Source organism: Buteo buteo, chromosome Z (assembly GCF_964188355.1).
Source record: "Buteo buteo chromosome Z, bButBut1.hap1.1, whole genome shotgun sequence".
Lineage (NCBI taxonomy): Eukaryota > Metazoa > Chordata > Aves > Accipitriformes > Accipitridae > Buteo > Buteo buteo.
Window position 1 is genome coordinate 24,220,471 of NC_134204.1, and position 20,822 is coordinate 24,241,292.

The 20,822-nt window shown below is 37.2% G+C and overlaps 1 protein-coding gene across 8 annotated transcripts in view; it reads left to right on the top strand.

The window, feature by feature from the left end:
- The window catches only part of ERBIN (erbb2 interacting protein), a 127,342-nt gene that overhangs the window by 67,065 nt on the left and 39,455 nt on the right, over positions 1–20,822 (top strand). For all 8 annotated transcript variants that reach the window (XM_075020886.1, XM_075020890.1, XM_075020892.1 and 5 more), the window contains 3 exons: positions 9,966–10,044; positions 10,825–10,914; positions 17,195–17,251. In XM_075020886.1, the coding sequence (XP_074876987.1) occupies positions 9,966–10,044; positions 10,825–10,914; positions 17,195–17,251 (226 nt within the window). The remainder of the gene's footprint in view (positions 1–9,965; positions 10,045–10,824; positions 10,915–17,194; positions 17,252–20,822) is intronic.

Genomic DNA, 20,822 nt, shown 5'->3' on the forward strand with positions numbered 1-20,822 from the left:
AGTGCAGGATGATGAGAGATGCCAAATTCTAAAAGAATTGAGTGTGTTTTTCAGAATCCTGTGGTTGTGGCAAGTGAAAGTAATAGTTCCTGTATTTTTCTTGTAGTATTGATGTACCATAAGTGTTTTCTTCCAGTGTGGATGGACTTAAATCATGGAGTGCAGATGCCCTGGTACATGAAATATGATAGGATTTTCCTGTAAGATTTTGAGCTGTTTGTGGCATAGGCATAATCAAATGTTTATTTATTGACAGTTGTATGGGGGGGGGGGGGAACACAAAATGCCCACCAAAAAAACGCACAACACCGCTCTTCACCCCTAAATCTGTCTTTTTTTAATGGTTTATTAACCTTTAGGGGACAATTATTTCCTCATGGCTCGGGGATGCCAGGCATAGCCTGCATCTAGGACAATGTGGAAGACTGTCAAGGAAATATTTTTACCTCTTCTTTGAAGAAGGGGAGAGCATTCATGTACGGTGTATGATGGTGTATATAAATGGACGTAAGACTTAGCTTTACAGGTTACTAGAATCAAGTGATTTGAAAGGCTGAAGCATACGATGTGGTGACTGCCAGGGAAATCAGGCTTTCCTGGACGCCTGGGAAATGGGCTTGAAATCGCTGTGCCTGTGGAGTTAGTATAGTGGGAAACAGCGAGATGGTATATTTTTCCCTGCTTGTACGTGGTGAAAGAAAAAGATTGATTTTTAAATTTCTATATTATTCAGGCCTTTGGAGGATTAAATAGCAAGACTGGAAGAAACATGGTGTTTTGGAAATAAGAGTATCTTCAGTAGTCTCTTAGATATTAAGGAGTGGTTCTCTTTCACTGTGATCTTACAGTGAATTTAAACATGCCAGTTTGTCAGTCTGTATTGCAAGGAATCTGCATGGAAAAATACACAAACTAAACCCAAGAAAACAAACACCCCCACCGCCTCAATCCCTGCCTCCAGGCATATCTGCCTATAAAATTATCTCAAGTAATTTTAAAGAACAGGTGCAAATGTAGATCAAATATGTTTTCTTCAGTGTTTTAAAATCATCTGCTGATTTGGCAAACTAGCTTTAGTATGCAGTGTGCCAGAAGTTGGGGAGTTGAAGAACGAGAAATCAGGAGAGTATCTAGTCTTATGTTGCCCATCTGGTGCATTTAGGAATATGGTTTTTTCATAGTTAATAGGGAGACAGATCCAAGTTTTATTTTCTGTAGGGAGAAGTACGAGAGAAAGATCCTGAATACAAAAATAACTTGCTGTAAATTTGCTATTTCTCTGCTTATACTGGGTGGGGGGAAATGGGGATGAGGCAGGGAAGGGCAGATGAGAGCAGGGGGTTTATGTCATCCATGGTAGTGAAATAAAAGAAAAGATAATTGATGTGCTGCTGACTCGTGAGTCTGTAGCTTTACTATAATATATAATCCTATAGAGCTCATAAATTTATCCTAAATGTAGGCAGCTATTCCATTTAAAGTTCTCTATTCAACTGTTTATAGTATTTTTTCTTAAATATATTCTTATTAAAGACATTGAACAGGATCTGTCTCTGCAGAATAAAATGATCTTTGTGTGCAAGAGACAATGTGAACAGAATGGAATTTCAATGCAGCTAAGGTCTTGAATGTGGAATTTGAGCGTACGTATCTGAAATAAGTTCAATACAAATCTCTTCCTTGACTCAAAGAAATTTTTGTAACACAGAAGAGGCGTTATAGAAATAATTACGGGTTTTTTAAGGTGTGGATTTGCATGTAAGGGCAAAATGTACCTTTATTTTTGTAAAGCAATGTGCTTTGAGTGACAGTCATCAGGTATCAACCAAAAGTGACTGGATAGACAACACAGAATTTGCAGCTCAAGGTGGTAGGGGATGGCGGGCGGGGGGGGAAGCAAAGCAGCTTTACGTGTTTATCTTACACTTTAGTTTCAGGTTACTCTGGGGACTCAACAACACTCCAGGCATGAATTAGGCATAGCTGAAAACCACCTGAACCGTGGTGATTGTCCAGGACAGTTTTATGAACAAAACTGCTGCCCACAACCTTCCTAGTGTTCTATATTTTGGAATTTTACCCTGCCCTTGCATGTTTAGGTTTATGTAAATTAGTATGTCAGGCATGTCTTCAAGAAGCAGCATTATTGGCTATCCTTCCCCCTGCCCCAAGAAAAGTCATTTAGGAACCTGTCTGGCTACTCACTCCTTCTCTTTTACATTGTGTAAGGAACAGCTAGAGCAGGCCTAGAGATACCTTACTCTAAATATTGAAGCTCTTCCAAACAGTTTGAGGATGAAGGCTTTGGAAGACTCTTGTGGGCTTGCTGGACCATCCTAGCTGTGCCAGTACATGTGTATAAAAGGAATTAAAAAAACCCACCACCACCACCCCCCAAACGCCACTAAACTGTCTTCTTGTTTTCTCTGCCTGCATCAGCTCTGATAATTTAGCAGCACAAGTTGTTGTTGTTGGAGAAAGTGATGAGGAGGCATTATCCATTTAAACAGATCAGGAGGCTAACATACAGTAGAAAATAGGATTCATTACTGTCTGAACCTCACAGAATTGGTGTAAGTTTTTAGCTTGCAGATTAAGGACTTAAAATTTCAAATCTCACAACTGGTCTCAAAACAAAAATTTTAGGAATACTAAACTTGACTCAGACAAGCAGTTTACATCTTAATGCTGCTGCTTTTTCCACATGTGGACACTTATTCTGCAAAAGAGCCTTTTGTCTTCATTGTGAGTAAGTATTTTATTACTATATAAATGTATGTAGTTAAGTACTCACTTCATTAGCAAAATGAGCACAAAATATATTGCCAATACTGTATTTTATTGTAAATCTAATTATATTATAATAGTTGTCACAACCAATAAGCGTACATTTTTCTTTAAAACTCATTAGAAAAGCTTAAAAATCTCGTTATGGAAGTATTTCCTGGTTCATTTTTTTTCCACCTGTTTTTTTAAATGAAAACACTGTTTAACTTGTTCCTGTCAGATTTGTAGCTTGACTGACTTTCTTGCATTAATCATTACATGGACTGTACAAATGTTAATCTATTTTCCCTTACAAAAAACCTCCAAGCAGTCCTCCAAATAAAGATTCAACTTCTATTTTCATTGTGTAAACTTAAGAAAGGGGCACCCAGCATAGTCAAAGCTTACAAGCCTGCAAGCGACCATTATTAAAGGGAGGACAAATGGGAAAGGAAACTTTAAAACTTTCAGAGCATGTAGAATTGGAGAAAAGGACTTTGTAAAGTGAAGATGGAAAGGTGAATCTGCTTACTAAGCTATAAGTAGATAGTTGTCAAGCAAAGTCACTTCAAAGAAAAATCAGGAAATCCAGTGGAGTTTGTTTTCAGAATTCTGTAAACATTTTGTAAGGGTTTTAGATTAGTGATTTCCTTGACAAAAGCGAAAGTTTTTCTAGGAGTGAACTTTTTTGCGTAAACAAAGTGGAGAGAGTAGAGAATGAAAAGCTACATAAATGTATTAAACATAACATAAACATTAAACATATTAAAATTGGTGTTTTATTAAATCCGTAACAAGTTTAATAATGATAGGTTAAATCCATGACAGATTTATTTTTTTGAGTTTTACTACTTGAGAAAGGTAGATTTCTTCCCCAGGTCTCCAAGCTTTTATATTTTTGTCTTTAGTAAGAGACGGACAGAAACCCAGGCTTCTGTAATGCTCATATACAAGGGCAACCAAGTTGCAAGGAATTTTACAATTCTGACACTCTGAGAATGCAAGAGGAGCAACTGATGTGACATGTTTCAAAAGCTTTGGGATATCTGTTTGCAGAACTAGACAAAAGTATATTTGCAGTAGTCGCCCCTTTCTCTTGAAACGATTGATTTTTTTAGTATACGTTTTAACTAAATAAGCTAGAGGCTCCTAAACTGCTTGGCAACAACTAGAGTACTGAGTACCACCTTGTGTGAGGCACACCTTGTGCCAAGCTGCAACTCCAGCTCTGAGCAGGAAGGTGTTACTGCTGCCCTACAGCCTGGTCAGGCTTCTCATGGAAACCTGAGGTTCTGGTTGATCTGAAAGCAGCTGCAGCAAGGGATCCTCTAAGAATTTTGGAAAGAGGAATGAATGTTTGAAAGGAAGGCTGGATAGGTCAGCATTGTGGAGTGAATTCATTGGGCTCTAACATACTGCTTGCTTTTAATAATGAAAAGTACTGGTTTTAATTCAGAGGGTATGCAGAAATACCAAATTAAATCAAATTATGTAAGAATACAGACTGTGACCAATACTTTAGTTTAAGCATTCAGTTTAAAATTTCAGCTTTTGCAAACAGATTTTACATAAACTTTGGGAGCATTGTGGCATGTGTTCTTTAGCTCTGAAAATATTTTGATTGCCTTGTTTGATCCATATTGTCTGCAAGGACAGTTGTAGCAGAGGCCTGAGTGGAAAAAAACCACAAAAGCTGCTCTTTTCATGGTGGAGCTGCTTTCAGGCAGGACCTAATAGCTGCTTGCCTGGATGTTGAGACCAGGATAAATAGATGAGCTGAGGGAATAATGTACATAATTAAGATTGCTTTCATATTCATGCAGACTGAGCCTGTATATTTGTCTCTGTGTTCTCTGTACTTGTAAAGGTGTGGGGCAGGTGTACAGCAGGCTGTAGTTTATTTTGCAGCAAGAGGGCTTTTCAGTGTGCCTGTTGTTTGGAGAGAATTTTTTTTTTCTTACGTTCCCCACAAACTGAGGAATCTAGCTGTAAACTCTTTCCTTTGGGGACATCACCCATATGGCTTCCACAGGTCTCTGATTTGTTACTGATTTTCTTTCTCTGTGCTTTTTAGGAATTGACCCAGTTGGGTGGGGGGGAGTCTGCTTAAAACGTTTCTGTGTGAGAACAGGTGGAACTTGATTTGGAGGCACTGCCACTGCTGTATAGCAGTAAAGGTTTCAATAACTGAAGTCTGGGCCATACTAGTTTTAGCATTTGATTGTGAAGAAAAATATGATCACGTGGCTAGAATATGAACAGCAGAGCAAGCCCCCATCTGCAGTAGGGCTGATACAGGGGTGTCAGCTCTGGCATCTATTGTAGTGAAGGATTCTGCCAGCCACGCATATGACTTGCACAATTTTCTGTAAATCCAGAATTGCCAGTATCTCTGAGTGAAAAAATCTTATCTGATGGAGGAAAAAAAGTTGTCCCAGTTTTCTTTCTTGTTCTGCAAGTTATGCTAACCTTGGTGATAGTAAAGGATTGTCTTATGTAGGGGAGGAGATCAGTGTAACTCCAGATGGTGAGTGGGACCCCAATTATACTTAAAACTACCTTAATCCAGTCTGAACAGATAGACATTTGTGTGTATTTGCTCTGACGAGCTGTACCAAAACAATCATTGGTCTCCTGGGAGTTAGAGATCAGGCGAAATTCTGTATTTCAGCTGTGTTATGTGATCCAGGACTGAGGTTGATTACCTTCAGATTTGTGGCCATTGACCCAAAATCCCTTTTGGGATTTGGTATGCCCTTTGGGCATGTGCCTCAGCTGGTCTGGGATCATGATTAAACACCACTCTCTAGGTTAGGCTGGTTAGCTGGTGAGTTTTTGCCAAGCAAGTTCTGAATGTTGAATGCTTTCTGCTATTGGCTTACTCCAGACAAGAATTTTAGATTACTCTTTTTTTATCTTACCGCCAAATTTTCCTTAACAATCCTCCATTCCTGCCTGTTCCCTGCCTGCTGCCCGCTCCCCCCCCCCCCCCCCCCCCCCCTTTTTTTTTTTAAAGTGTTGGTTTTGGTAGAAATTGGCCAGTGAGTTTAAAAGTGCCTGAAATTTGGGAAAACAGGAAGGAACAGACAAGTAAATACTAGAAGCTATTACATAAATCTCACTTCTGTGGGAAACTACACTACAAAAAGAACTTTGCTCTCAATTCAATTTGGATTTGCTGGATAGAATTAAAGATTACCAGCAAATCGCATTTTCTCCTGTTGTGCTTGGCAAGTGGTCGTAGTCCACAAGTGTGATGGTTTGTATTTTTTTGGAAAACAGTAAATGTGTAAATCAGCGACATTGTTGTTGTCATGTAAAACAGGAAACAGCAGGATGAAGAACCTGCCCATATGATGTTTTTCAAGGGAAGTGGGATAAGTCTACAACAGGCTAGATAACCCTGAAGTAATATATTGCACTGTCTTCTATAATCCTTGAATATCAGTGTATAAAGGAAGCACTAAAAAACCCCAAAGAAAAACCGGATTTAGCAAGGAAGGTGGATCTTAATTTGCAGTGCTCATTTGATCAGGTGCTTATGCAGGGTGGGGTTGGATATCAAATGGATTAATTAGCACAGTGTTACAAAAGGAGTGCGGAAAGATGTGGTCACAAAGACTCTTGAGGTTTGCTGAGCTTCCTTAACAGGGAAGAAGATCCAGGACACTAAGGATAGATGGAAAGCAGAGAAACAAGGAAGAGATCCTCTTGTAAGGTGCTCTTTACAGCCCTTTGTCCTTCTCTCATATCTTTTTCCAGGGTGTCTCTGCCTTCTTTCTTACTCTTCTTTTTTACTTGCTTTTTTGAATTTGCTTTCTTGGTAGGAAGACTGAAGGAATACTAATCCAACAGTAACTGCATGTTTCTAGCATGCAGGAGGAATACAGCTGAGGAAAAGTGAATGTCTGAAGGTTGTTGTATAGCAGCCAGTTAGTAAATGCAACTTCTTATCACATGGTAGAGAGGAGCAGTCTCCTAATTTTTTACTGTCTTCTGAATGTGTACTACAAACGTTAGGTATATTTCATGCTGTCATTCCCAGTTTGCTGCTCTTTTGAATGATGGCTGCCATTTATCCACACTGAAGTCTTGAGTGAGGTTGGTAAAGATGGTGTGTATTGTACCAATCCTGGCTCTAAGAAGAAGCAAAATTAGATTCATGGGCTTCTTCATGGTTAGCTTTCTCTTATCAGTTGATTTCCCGTTGTTAATTTGTTGTTAAAACTGCTGCTGCCTCTTGCCCAAGGCATAATCAAACAGGAGACTACTGTAGAGTCTTCTGATCATGTACAAAAGCATGCTGATTTAAGATGTCTGTATTTGGATAGCTAATATTTTGTTTGGCTGTTATTTTGAAACTAAGTTTACATTGACATTCTCCTCTCTAGCAGATGTGCTGTGTGTTTCATTTTCTAGGTTGTTATCACAGATGTAAGTCTTCTGTGCTTCAATGAATTCTTGACACAGGCAGTAGAAACTAATATTAAAAACATGGGGTTTAACGTGTTGAACCAGAGCAATCTTTCATCCAAAGACCAAGACAAGGCCAGTAGTTTTTCTGAAAGATGGTCATACTAAGCTTAGAGAATCTATCAATATGATTCAAATAGCAAAACTAATGGCACAGAGTGAGTCTGAAATACAACTCTGTCTCCAAGGAAGAGCTTAGCAGTGGTTTACTCTGGTTAATGTAGACACTTATTTTAAAAAGGTAAAGTTATATTATCAGCAATAAAGAGGTCTTGATGTACTTTTTAGACAATAGAAGACCACTTCAAACAAATCATCCATAACTTCATCTGTACAAGTCTCTTATGTGCTAGATTTTTGTTCGTCTGCCATGGCTTGGGATGCATTATCATGTTAGATGCCTTTCATCTGTATATTTGGATATTCTTGTTCGGTGAAAGAGGCTTCTTGCTGCAACTGGAATTCAGATCATGTATATTTAAATTTCTTCGAAATGTGTTTCTCTTAATACAAAGATTATATGACAGCACTGGGTAAGGTACCTTTCTAGTCTTTCTATGGTATTTTTCTAATCTTTATTTAAACCTATCTTTGGACTTGAAAATATCACTGATTTCCAGCAATGAAGCTTCATTACATTATAACTATTACCTTTTTAGTTTTGATTTTGAACTGTGAGAGTGATCAAGTGAATTGAATCCATATCCCTTGTTGTCATCTTCTGCTTCAACTCCACTCACAGCCCCAGTAAACTACCCATGGCTGAAGCCATGTATATAAAGCTACATTTTTATTTACACATGTGTGCATATACATGAACATGCATGGTAGTAAACCAGAAGTGTCAGAAATCTTGGCCTATATTGCAGTTGATGGTTCAATTCCTCCTGCTCCCCTCTGCTTCTATATTTTACTGTTCTCAAGTTCAACAAGCTATTTCCCAAGAGGATCTGTGATACTTTCAGGTATTTAACACCTGGATTAAATGTGTGGCTTAGTGTGCTTTTCCTGCCCTTCATCTCTCAATAAGAGTACAGCACCTGGTATAAGTCAAAACTAATAGTTTCAACCGTTTAGTATGACAAACAAGTTCCTGCCAAGAAGGACCTAAAAGTCTACTTTGACAGAAATGATGTTTCTACTTAAGTTGAATTTATGGAAAAGTCAGCATGGTGACTTTGCCACTTAACATCACCAATTGACTCAGTGTAAAAGTATGTGTTTTGTGACTACTTTTCAGTAGTATTGCCATCTCTTAAGTCCTAATATACCAGGTCAATCTTGCTATTGCACAAACAAAGAACCAAACTCTATGTTTGCATCAGAAATTGTGTAATTTCTTATGTAGGTAAAAACATTACTTAGCAGTTCATGCTTCACCATGTTTTTTCTGCTTCAATATTCTCAGAACAGATATATGGAGAGAGACATAACCAAGTCTCACCTGCCAATCTGAGTGACAAGACACACTGCCCTTGTCTTCCTCTCTGCAGCTGGATTGTAAGAGAGTTAATGTTGCTTGGAGCAGCATGAAATTTCACACTTTCACTAGCCTAAAAGTGAGCATCCACAGAGTACAGTTTCTTCTTAGTGGTCTTATTCCCTGGGTTCAGGCTGCCCTCTCCACACACGTGATAAAGCACTCTAGAAGCAGACACAATTGCATGCATTAATTGAAAGACAAAGAGCCAAGATTTCTGTCACCTGAAAAAACAGTTGGTTTTAATTTTATTTTACTAGCGTATGGATTTTTCTTGAAAAAATAGTGTATTCTTAATCCAAGTGGAAGGATTGCAGTATGAATGGTGGTTATACTTAGGACAAGTTTATTTAAAATAAAAACACATGTCCCCACGTATAAGAACAATGTAGTGATATATTACAAAAGCAACTGCAGTTGTGATAACCATAGTTTATTTGATTTTATGGTATAGTAAAAATTGATGGGGAAGTCTTGGGCAGTAGAGTGATTCAGTAGTGATTTCATACTGACATGGTGGATACCTGTCTTCCGTTTTCAAGGCTTGTTCTGTCAGTTTCTCACAAGTACAAATTGGCAGATGTGAGGGTTGCAAATTCACTCTGGTGTTTCTGGAGATAACCTTGGAAAAAGAGGAGATTCCTTTTTGTTTTAATTTTCAGATGTAAGTGTGTCTGCAGTGTTTTTGTCCTTCTCTACAAATAATCTGAAGCTAACAGCAAGCATATGTCATGTTTGGGATACCTATTCAGAACCGTGAATGCTGTAAACATACTTTAAGATTTGAAGCCTTACCATTTCATCTGGATGTCATACAAGCCATGCATTTGACAAACAGATCCTGTTGGAAACTTTGTTCTTTTGTGTGTATGAATGCCTTTATAAAAAAAAAATATTGGGACTGAGGGCCTGATCTTAAGTACGTTACAAAGTACAAGTACTTTAATATTTGGTAATGAGCAGCGGGAATTGATAGTATACTGTGTCTCTATAATGCTGCTTGGTGAGCTGCCTGCTAAGCTGCACTACAAAATGCTTTAGGAATAGAATAGTAAAAGAACTGATATTGAATAAGAGTATTTCCTTAATGAAAACTATCTAAAATGAAAAAATCAGAGAACCAGTTCACTGGTTGCTAAATGAATTAAAGTTTTTATGGCTAGTGGTTTTATGTGCATCGTTTTTATGCCTGTGATGGAGTCTAATAATTGAAGACTGTTTCCCTACCTCTTCCTGTATCTTGCAGGCATACAGGAGTTTCCAGAAAATATAAAAAACTGTAAAGTCTTGACAATTGTTGAGGCCAGCGTAAATCCAATTTCAAAGTAAGTTTGTCATTTTTTTTGTGTTTTATATTTTGTGCAAACACTGCTGAGACTCTTAACTTGCCCCAGACATGCACCAACCCTTGGAGGCAAGGGGCAGAGTTACCTGAGAAGTATCTTCATTAACCTGACTGTGATACAGTATAGCTATGTCATTAAAGTATTTTGCCCAAGTTAATAGGTTATGAGGGCAATCCTGCATTAAACCATGTTGCTTTCTCAGCTTTAAGTCCATCACTTCTCTGTGAACATAGAGAAATATGCCAAGAGTTTTCATTCTTAATAACAATAATTAATTCTACCCTACAGCCTGTACCACTGTTTTTCAAACCTAATTTATATAAGTAGATTTCCCAGTCAGCTTCTGTAGTGACAAAACTAATTTGCCAGAAGTAGCGCTGCCAGAGATACAAACTTTGCGCAATGTAACTCTTCTAGGGAAAAAAAGGTGTTGCGTAGGTTTTAATTTATCTTATTGTCTCTAATGAATGTCTCCTCCACATTAGGTGTCAGGAGATCACAAATACATAGCAAGACTACATTTGTTGTTTGTAGTTTTTATTGCCTGTAGGTATTGTCCTCAACACTTAAAAATAATTTTGACACTAATCTTACAGAGAGCAAGTATCTAGTGCATTTTTTTAGAAATTTTGTTACCACCTTGATTTTAAAGTTATCAATATGTAGGACTTCAATGCTATACTGTTGTTTAAGAAAATATGACTTAATGCCCTGAATATAATTGAAACAAAGGCACTACATTATTTTATTTTTATATAGGCTTCCAGATGGATTTTCCCAACTGTTAAACCTAACGCAGCTGTACCTGAATGATGCTTTTCTTGAGTTTTTGCCAGCCAATTTTGGCAGGTAAGTTGCGTTTGAAACTTAGTATCTACATTTAGTTTTAAATTTATGCAGAGCAGTTTCTGCTGCTTCTCAAGCAAAGTGTGAACTGGAAGAGGGGAAGAAGTATACATTACAAATCAATTTATGCCACATATTAGTTAAAAAATAAAGAAAGAAAACCTGAATGTTTATCACCATTTTTTAACTGGGCTTTTGAAGGACAGACAGAATGCTTATGAAAAGCCAAGAAATGAAACTCATGTACATACTTGCTTCTTCTACAACACAAGTCTGGCAAGTGTGGGAGACTAGTAGTTCTGAAATATGGGTTGTTTATCTTTTAGCAATTGGAGTGAAGCAAATAATGACATCTGTAATCCCACTTCTCCTCTTCCTGGATGCACAGATTCTTTCATGCTCGTCTGTAATTCTCAAGTGCCTTGTTGTCAGGAATCTTTCTGAAAGACTTCGCATATTTACAGTGTGCTGACTAAGCAAAATTGTTCCATGTAATAGCTTAAATACAAGAGAAATACTAAACCCCTACTTCTTTAAAATGGATTAAATCTTTGGAGCAAAAGTGAAAGGGTAATATTGTTAAAAGGAAGACTCCTAGATGAGCATAGTTCATCCCGATCTCCTTATTATGGTGGTTTAGCCATTTCTGCTTTTTTCCACTCTCTTCTATCTTATTTTATGCTTTTTTTTCCTAGATTATCACTCTCCTGTCCCATACCACGTCCACCAAGCCTCTCATTCAGGAAATACAGCTATTAGTTAACCAGGCGTATTGCTGTGTGAAAGCAATTGCCTTAGGCCATATGGTTATAGTTGGGTCAGCACGGTTCATAAGAGATTAGAAAAGTCCCCAAATAGGGTGCTGCAGAAGTTTGGCAGATCAGGAGATGTACAATGAAAGATGAGCACAGGTGCAGTCCATTAGTGACCATTAGTTTATTATTCATCTGTCATCATTGTTGTTGGTTTATTCATCTCTGTCCAGTTACTAGTCACTCCCTGATGAACGATTAAAAGCACCAGATCTGTTACACGCTCAGCTAACAAAAAAAGCTGCTTATAATGCAGGAGCATCATTACCATGCTTGTTTCTAGCACACAAAATTTGTGTTTCAAAAACTCTTATTAAGGTTAAAGAAGAAATATCTGGAAGATGCATAGTCTTTACGTGTTGGCACTTTAATGATTGCCTATACATTTTTCTGGTCTGTTTTTTAATAGTCTAACCAAATGGCAAGACTTTCTAAGTAAAAACCAGGCACTACAGATGAAATTGAAGACATCAGGTTGACACAGTTCGTCTTATAAGTAGTTAATCTTACACATTGTTTAAAAAAGCCTCATAATTTTTTCTTCATCACTGTCCACTTCTATAATGCTTAATGGTTAGGGAAATGGTGAAGTCATTAATTACTAACAGCTTAAGAATAGATCAGTTACTGAAGGCAACTTGAAAGCCTCCAATGTGTTTCTCTTAATAGCTATGAGGAATTCAGCCTTTGTTTTTAAAATATAAATAGTGACTTGCAGCATCCTAGCTTGTAGGTAGGAGAATGAAGCTGAAATTAAGACTTTTCTCATCAGCTCTTTTTAAATGAATTCGACGTATTCGTATAAGTTTACCTGATTATAATGGTATTGCACAGAATAAATACTACTCTATGGGAAGATAATGTTTAGATCAAATAAATTAGAAAACAAGTAATTGGTAAAATGTCATTTCAAAGTACGGTTCAGACCCTTTTGACATTGATCATTTGTTCTGTAAGTGAACAGGCTGCTCTGCCATCCCACAACTTTACAACTAGGTATAAAGACTTGCTAATGCAAACAGTTTTTTAACTTGTCTTCAGAATATGGGAATACTTTTTTTAAAAACAAACAAAAAAGCTCTGGTAGAAGCTTTGGGGATATTTAGAGCATTGTTTGTTATTCCCATAAGGGACAGGCCTTCAGCTTCTTCCAATTTGGTGCATTAATTCTTTTGTATATGGCCATATAGCTATTACTTTTCATTACATGGGAACGCATGAAGTAACTGAGTTCTGTTGTCTGCTCTTACTGGCAACTATAGGCAATAATGCCTCTTAAAAACTAAGCCAATGCCATATTAAATCTAGGAAGGTTTTTATGCTCCATGTGTCAGGGTCCAGCAGTTCAGGTTAGAAACTTGGTTTCCCACATTAGTTTCTCTCTGACTGTTCATACTCATTTGTTTCACAGTTTAAGTGCTGTCATCTCTCATGAGTGTTGTCCCCTATTCTCTCACCTGCTGTTTTTATAGTGTTCTCATATCCCTCTTTTAGTTTGTTAGACTAAACAAAGTTCTGTTTCCCTCTGGTATGGCAGGTTTTCGTTTGTGCCTGGTTATATTAATGTATCTTGGAACAAATTTCAGTTTGAATTCATCTTCCTCTTTTTGACAGAGATTGATGACATATATAGCTATATTTAGAATTCACATTGAGATATTTTCATGGCTTGTACAGTGTCATGACTATCTTCTTGTTTCTCTTGGAAACGTCTGTGGTTATGCTCTAATGTTCCCTAGCCCTTTTTGCAGCTGCCTAGTGTATGACCGACTAATGCACTGGACAGCTCACTTAGAAATGGCTGATGACTCTACGGGGAAATCATGAGTACTTGACTTGGTGCTGTGGCATCTTGTCCCTTCTTGATTTTTCTTGATCAGCCAACTCTTTTTTCTTGATCAGCCAACTTAAACATTTTTCCTATCCTTTAAGATTGCAGTTAAAAAATACTGAACAGGATAGTCCCAAAATGGGTCTTTGAGCACATCTGTCAGTAACATTCAGCCTGATGCTTAAGGAAGAAAGCTTCATGTAATGCAAACTACTTTTAGTATATCTATGCAGCATATTATTACATTTACCTCCATGCTGTATTCTCACTTTCAAAATTTGTACTAAAGCTTTGCATACTATTAAGGTCAGGATTATCCAATCTTTTTTCCCCTTCTTTATGAGCATTACATACTTGCTGTCTTCAGTGGTGTTGTACCAGTCCAGCATGTTAGACTTACCAAAAATCACCAGACTTTTGATTAAAATGTGCCAGTTCTTTTTGAACATTGAGGTGATAATATGTTTTTTACTTTCCTCCACTCTGAAATTCTAATTTGAATGCATTAATATTGGCATGGATCCCAGAGTGAGCCTTTATGCCAGTGCACAGAAATCTAGAATTGCTTATGCTTACCCAAGAAAACCATATCTGTTGTATCTAAATACATCATGTATATTTACATTTAAATATACAAAAATATAAGCAGAGCATTCTAAACTTGAAGCTCACTGCATGCTAATTTTGAGACAGAGCTTTAAAAGGGAAACAATAGTTACTGATGGGTGTTTAAGATCAGCAAGGAGTTTATCTTCAGTGTCATTCTAAAAACTCTGAGTGTTGTCTGTAATGGGGTATTGCTTCCAGAGGTTTTTTGCCATTGCAATGAATTTACTTTTAATCTTCTTTCTCAACAATCTGCCAGTAGTATTTGCAGTAGTAGATATTTTTAGTAGTATCTACTTGGGGATAATTTTTTACATAAATGTACAGTGATAATCAAATTGGGGACTTAATTTAGTTACATATATGTAATTTTGCTGAAACTTTTGCAAATGCAGCCTGCTATAGGATACATATATTTCAGTCCTCTTGCCTTTATATTTTACTTAGAATTTAAAAAAAAAAAATCTGCATTAGCAAAACTGCAAAGGAGGTGAAAAATAAAGAACATCTCTGTATGAGATATTTTTTAACTTTCCAAAGAATGACTGCTGTTGAACAGCAAGTTTCTAAGTATACCTGCTATATATTTTTTTACACTTTTTACAGATTGTATAGTTAAAGAAATCAGATTGAGGAAGAATCTTGATCTTATCCTGGCAATATGTTCATGTAGAGAGTTTTTATTTAAAAGTTTAGCTACATTTTAAAAGCAGGCTAAGTTGGCTACATTAAATAACAATACTGCAACAATAATTTTGTTGAGACCCTTACATCAGGTATACTTAAAGTTCAATAATGCTTTGTTACAGCTTTGTGTTTGTGATGTGTAAATATTTCTGTGGTTATGGGTTTTTCAAGTTGAGAAATGAACTATTTCCGTGTGATAAATCTTTGTGACAGAATGGCATAGGAAATTTACATTCTGCCACTATGACTTCTGTTTTTCCTTTAGTATAAGTGCACTAGTTCTCTGTCTGTATTTCTTTTTCCAAATTAAACCCCAGTTTTTCAGTTCCATTATAGCAGTTCAGATGCATAGCATGGGTCTTTATACCAGCAATTTAAAGAGCAGCTAGGCTGAGTATTTGATGTGTATTATTACATTAAACTCGAATTAACCCTTCTAGTCATAACGGAAGAAGTGGCCACTGCTTCAGTCCAGTATTTCTCATTAGTTACTGCAAGAAATTTACTAATTTAGACACAACCTGTATCTCCCAGCCAGGAGAGGTTGAAAATGTTTCCCTAGTAGCCTCTGTGTAGCTCTACACATAAGAAATTCAATATTTGTATATCCAATTTCTTAGGGTTAGCTGAAGAAAGAGTAGAACATGAAACAAAGTCACAAAGATATGAACCTTTCTATCACCAAAAGCAGTCTTCAAGTTCACAGAATTAGCCTATTAGAAGTGTAGTAGAGTCAGTTCTGGCTAAAGTCAACAATGTGTGGGTGTGCATGTATATGTGTGTATATATCTCTCTATATATAGTTTAGCATATGAATGGAGGTTTGCTTCTACTGCATTCAACTGAGAAATTTGACTGCATACATGTGCTGTGAAGAAAAACTGCAAACTATGTCGCAATTTTCCCTGTCATCAAAGCAAAACGCCAACTGGTGCCTAATGCAGTGTTTGGTTGGTCTCGAGTTCAGAAGTCCAAGCCCAAAACGACCATTCAAATCTGAGCATGCTTAAACAAACGAGTCTGTTTTGTCACAGATTGGTAACTTCGGATGCAGGTAGGGTAAAAAGGCTAGGAAGTCCTTTCCAGTTATGTCCTAGATTGACAGCAGTGATATTACCATGAACTGGATTTTTATTAGGGTATTCTTTCAGCACGGTTAGAGTGTTGGTTTTTCTTTGAGAAGTTGTGGGGAGGAGGTTCCCCTCCAGCAGTTGCTAACCAGATGGCAAGTACTGCTTGCAATGCTGGGCTACATTGACCTCTGCTCTGTTTCAAGGTGACTGTTCTATTCTTAGGTTATTCGTAGGCGCAGCAGATTGCTGCCTTCAAATTCATCCAGAAGTGAGCAAATGTCTAGAGGAAAAATAAATACTGTTTTCAGCTTTCTATTTTTACTTTAAGTATAGTTCTTACTACTTAATCAAAATCAAGGTTTTTGTCCTTACAGCATACTCAGTTAAGCACCTTCAGGAAACTCTGGTCTGTTCACTAAGCTCCTTTTTGAGTCAGGGAGCTTAATGCCCTGTTTTGTGTTGTATGAGGGCTGTTAGTGGGTCATATGTAGAACTCTTGTCTTTACAATCCTGTCTGTATTTGAACCAAACTCAGTTTCTGCTTTTCATTTAACAAAGAGATAGTCTTGTCACTGCTGTCCTGATGCAGAAAATTCCACTGAGGGCGGTACCTTGCTTGAATGTCAAGACTGCTTTGACCTTATCTTGGCCAAGCAGTTAATTTGGGGATTTGGAGGTTATTTATCTTGCAACCAAGGATTTCCTGAAAGAAAGGTCAAACTGCCTAACAGAAATATCAAAATGGATTAAGAAGCTGACTAGAAAGAGAATGTGGAAGGAAATCCAAGATGAATTTAAAGGTTGTTTTTACCATGTGGAAGACCACAGGTGTTCCTCTGATGAGGCTTTCTTTATGAAATGGTTTGATACATTGCCAGTATTAGAAATTCAGCATATTAACTTGTGTGGACTGATCCTACCTTTCTTCTATAACTTCCTGTGTACTTCCATATATGATGATAACATGTACCCTAATGAATCCAATGCAGTGCTTTACAATCTTTGGGATGAAAGAAAACAAATATGTTCAAACAGGTGCAGAAGAGCAGGCAAGATCTAGTTTGTTTGCTGCTTTACCAAAGCAAACCCCTATGAGTAAGTGAATTTAAGATAGCATGCAGATTTTTGCACAAAATGTATTTGTATTCTTACAGAAAGAGTATTTCAAATTTGTAGATTTTTTTTTTAAATTCAGCAATATAAATAAGTTCAGAAATTGCTTTTGTCATGAAATAGAGTATATAGTGATAATTTATTACACCTTTCTGTTACAGATTAACAAAACTGCAGATACTGGAACTTAGAGAAAACCAGTTAAAAATATTGCCAAAGTAAGTATGGGTGACATTTATTTAAATGACTTTGGAGCATTTTGTCTGTAGTTATACTAATAATGTAGTGCATATTGAGAAGTATATCACAGCTTAAGATGTATAGCTAAGTAACTGGACTAAGTTCTCACAAGGAACTTTCCTTTCCTACTCCTGAAATTTTATCTCCCTTCAGAGTGACTGGTCTGCCTATTTAGCGATTTGCCTATTCAGAGATTTTTTATTTTTATTTTTTCTGTCCCTGTCCAGCTCTGTGGACTTCTGATCCACCTGTTGAGCTTTTAAGTCAGCATGTGGGCACCTCAGGATGATCATTCTGAGATGTCCGATGCTTCTTGCACGCAGTAGTGTACGGCTACCCAGAAGCCTGTCTGGGTGTGGTTCCTGATGGCTGAGTGTCTGAGACTTAGGCATTGGTAGTTAAGATCATTAGCTCTAAATCAAATGTGGAGCTTGAGGTGCTTGCTCAGAGTGACTGAGGCAATGTGATTCGCATGACTTGAATGCTTTCTTTTAATTTCATATAATTCAGGGCTGAGGAAAGTAACAACTTGTTACTGTGTTGCATGGATTCTGTTAAGCCATAGCTTTTCTACACTGCAACCCGCTTGTTTAACATAATGGCAGCACATTCCTCAGACCTGTTTTATGTTATAGTAAAATAGTTCTGGAAATTCTTACAGCATTTGTTTTAACAGTAAATCCAGTTGTACCTCTCTCTTAAAATCTAGCATCTTTCTAAACCCAGCCTTGCAATTCTCACTCATTTCATCAAACAAGCCCAGGGTAATGGTGTTGCAGTTCCTGCTGTTTCTGTGAGCTAGAGCAGTGCTCTGAATTTTCTGACTTGGACCCTGGAGGTCTAAGTGGGTTAGCAGAGGTGTGAAAGGTTGGTGAAGAGAGAAAAAGAGATCCCAAAGATGGGATGTGAATAACCAGCTGTAGAGTCCTGAATATGTTGTGGTGTACTGTAAAAGGGGTCCTCCTCTGGTGACAGAATCTGGTAAATAGACGTACTGGTTTTGGTGGATGTAAGATGTTTTGGTGGAGAAGAGGAGGAGCTAACAATTGAATATTCACTCTGTCCAGCTCATATGCTAGCGGAGACTTGCGTGCAGCAGGCTGAAGTGTGAATTGCCAGCCCTTCAAGTACAACAGCCAATTTTCTTAGTGACTGTAGCTAATTATATGCCTAAGACATGACCAAGGGGTATGTCCTGTTCAAATTCCCTTTTTGTGTGCCTGGATGCTGTACACTGGTGTCTGTTGTATAAAGATGCCAGAACTCATATCTGGAATGAAATGTATGGCACCAGGAAGTGTGAATTTAAATCTTCCAAGTGTGAAGCATTCTATTCATTCTTGTCATATAAATACTTTCTGTTCTCCTTTGCTCTTTCTGCTATCAGTAGTTTTCAGTAGAAAAAAATTAGAGGACATGTAATTTGGGGTAGTAGCTCTGTAAATTAAGTTACTCTTGACTGAGGAAAAAGTAGCTACAATTAAAACTTACAGCTAATACAGATTTTGTTTATAAAATTACTCTGACCTTAATTGTCATAATTAACACTAATAACATAAATTACATGCGATATTTTAAAAAGAGTAGTTTACAGAGGTCTCTTGTAGTGATAAGAGACATTTAAACAAATGCTGTACTATATTTAAGCCAAACACAACTTCTCTTGAAGTTGCTGGGAATTTTTTTGTTGACTTCAGTGTTTTCAGGGTTTCATCTTTGCTGGAAAACTAAACAACAGCTGTCATAAAGATGTCCTCTGCAGCACCTCCATAATGATCTACAGTACATGCTGAGCTGCCACCTTTATTATTCTGTTCTGGTACTCCTGTTGTTCAGTTAAGGGAGATTAAAGCTATTGAGATTACTCTTTTTTTTTCTTTTTTTTAAAACACATTAATATACCTTTTGCTACAGTGAGGCACTGGAAATATACATTGTTTATGTATGATATACACGGGGGAGAAATATTCATTGTGGTGTCTATAGTATTTAAGAGGTGAATCTGCCTTTTAGGATAATACAACTGTGCAGCAGTTGACCTGGTCAACAAAGGTGTCCATGGCCTGGCTTTAATGATTACATTAGAACAGAAGCTGATGTGATATTTGAACTTCCACAGTTTTCCAAACCTGAGTATGTGTTTTGAAAGGAACATACTATACAGCTTTAAACAGTGTCAAAAATCCAGTGGGGTTTTTTTGAAGCTAATAAGAAGTAGCAGTACATGCTAATACTTTTGCTATAGAATACAACTACCTTTTCTTGTTTCTCTGTCACTCTCACCTTTTCAATATTTTCATAATTCCAGCAAATTCTTTTGTATTTGTGATGAGAAATGTATTCAGATAAATTTCTACAAAATCAGCTAGCCCTCTTGCCGAGTGAAAAATGCACATAATTTGTAACACTAAAGCGTGACGCACTTGAAAGACTGCTAATCAAAATGGGTAATTAATGCCAATACACTAAATCAACCTTGCTTTGTGCCAAATGCATCATTTTGCTTGGAACTTATCCATAGTCAGAGACTGCAAAACTGGTAGTATGATAATGCAAACCAGCTCAGTGAAAATATTTCTGCTGAAAGGAAAGCAAAAATACACAGAGGCTATTTTAGAGGCATTTATCTGATAGGTAGCTGAAAGTTGGGAAAATGGTCCAATGGAAACAAAAAAAGGTGGGGTTTGGGGGTTTTTTTTGGTTTTTTTTTTTGTTTTTAAGTTTCTGTCTGTTGCCTAATTGTCAATAGAAAAAATACACTTTTTAGAAAGAAGCAAGTTATTTGAGAGTGTAATTATGATGATTCAGAGCGCAATGTTGCTCTCTCATACACCTCTTGAACTGCATGCTATCTGAAATAAGCTGTAGCATTAACCTTAGGGAAGCTGACTATTTACAACATCAGAATCGGAGGCCTAATTTAGATTACTTGATCCCTTAGTGTTGGATTGATTTGACAGCAAGTTCAATAATATGAATTATGAAACAGATTTTTCAGTTTATGGAACAGGTTGTATAGTGCCATAGCAAAGATAGAAAAAGGTATAGCTTGGTGATCTAGTAGATTTTTGTTTCCAGTCCTGTATTCCTCTTCCTTTAGCATTGAATTTTCCTGTTATTTTAACATTATTGGAAGCTTTGTTTGCATTTTTTCTGAAGGTATAGTCGCTCTACAAACAATACAGAAGAGCAAAGAGGTATTAGTCATTGAATAGCTGAAAGTGCTAGAGATTAGGCAGGCAGTGGGGAAGGGGAGGAAAATAACTGAGGCCCTGGTCTTGGAAACACATTTGTGTATGTTTTGCAGTTGATTGGATGTGTTCGATAGCTTACAGACGTTTGGACAAGGAAAAAAAAGGGCCCAAATCGGTGAAGTTACTTTGTCATACTGTCAGTGTTACATAACATTAATTTTGCAGATACTTGAGAGAGATTTGCAGGTATTTGCTCTGGTTCCAAGTGGTAAGACCAGGACCCTTGATGAAAAACTCTAACAGTATTGTTATTTTATTTTATTTTAGTAAGACTGAAGATTAAGGCAAGAATGGC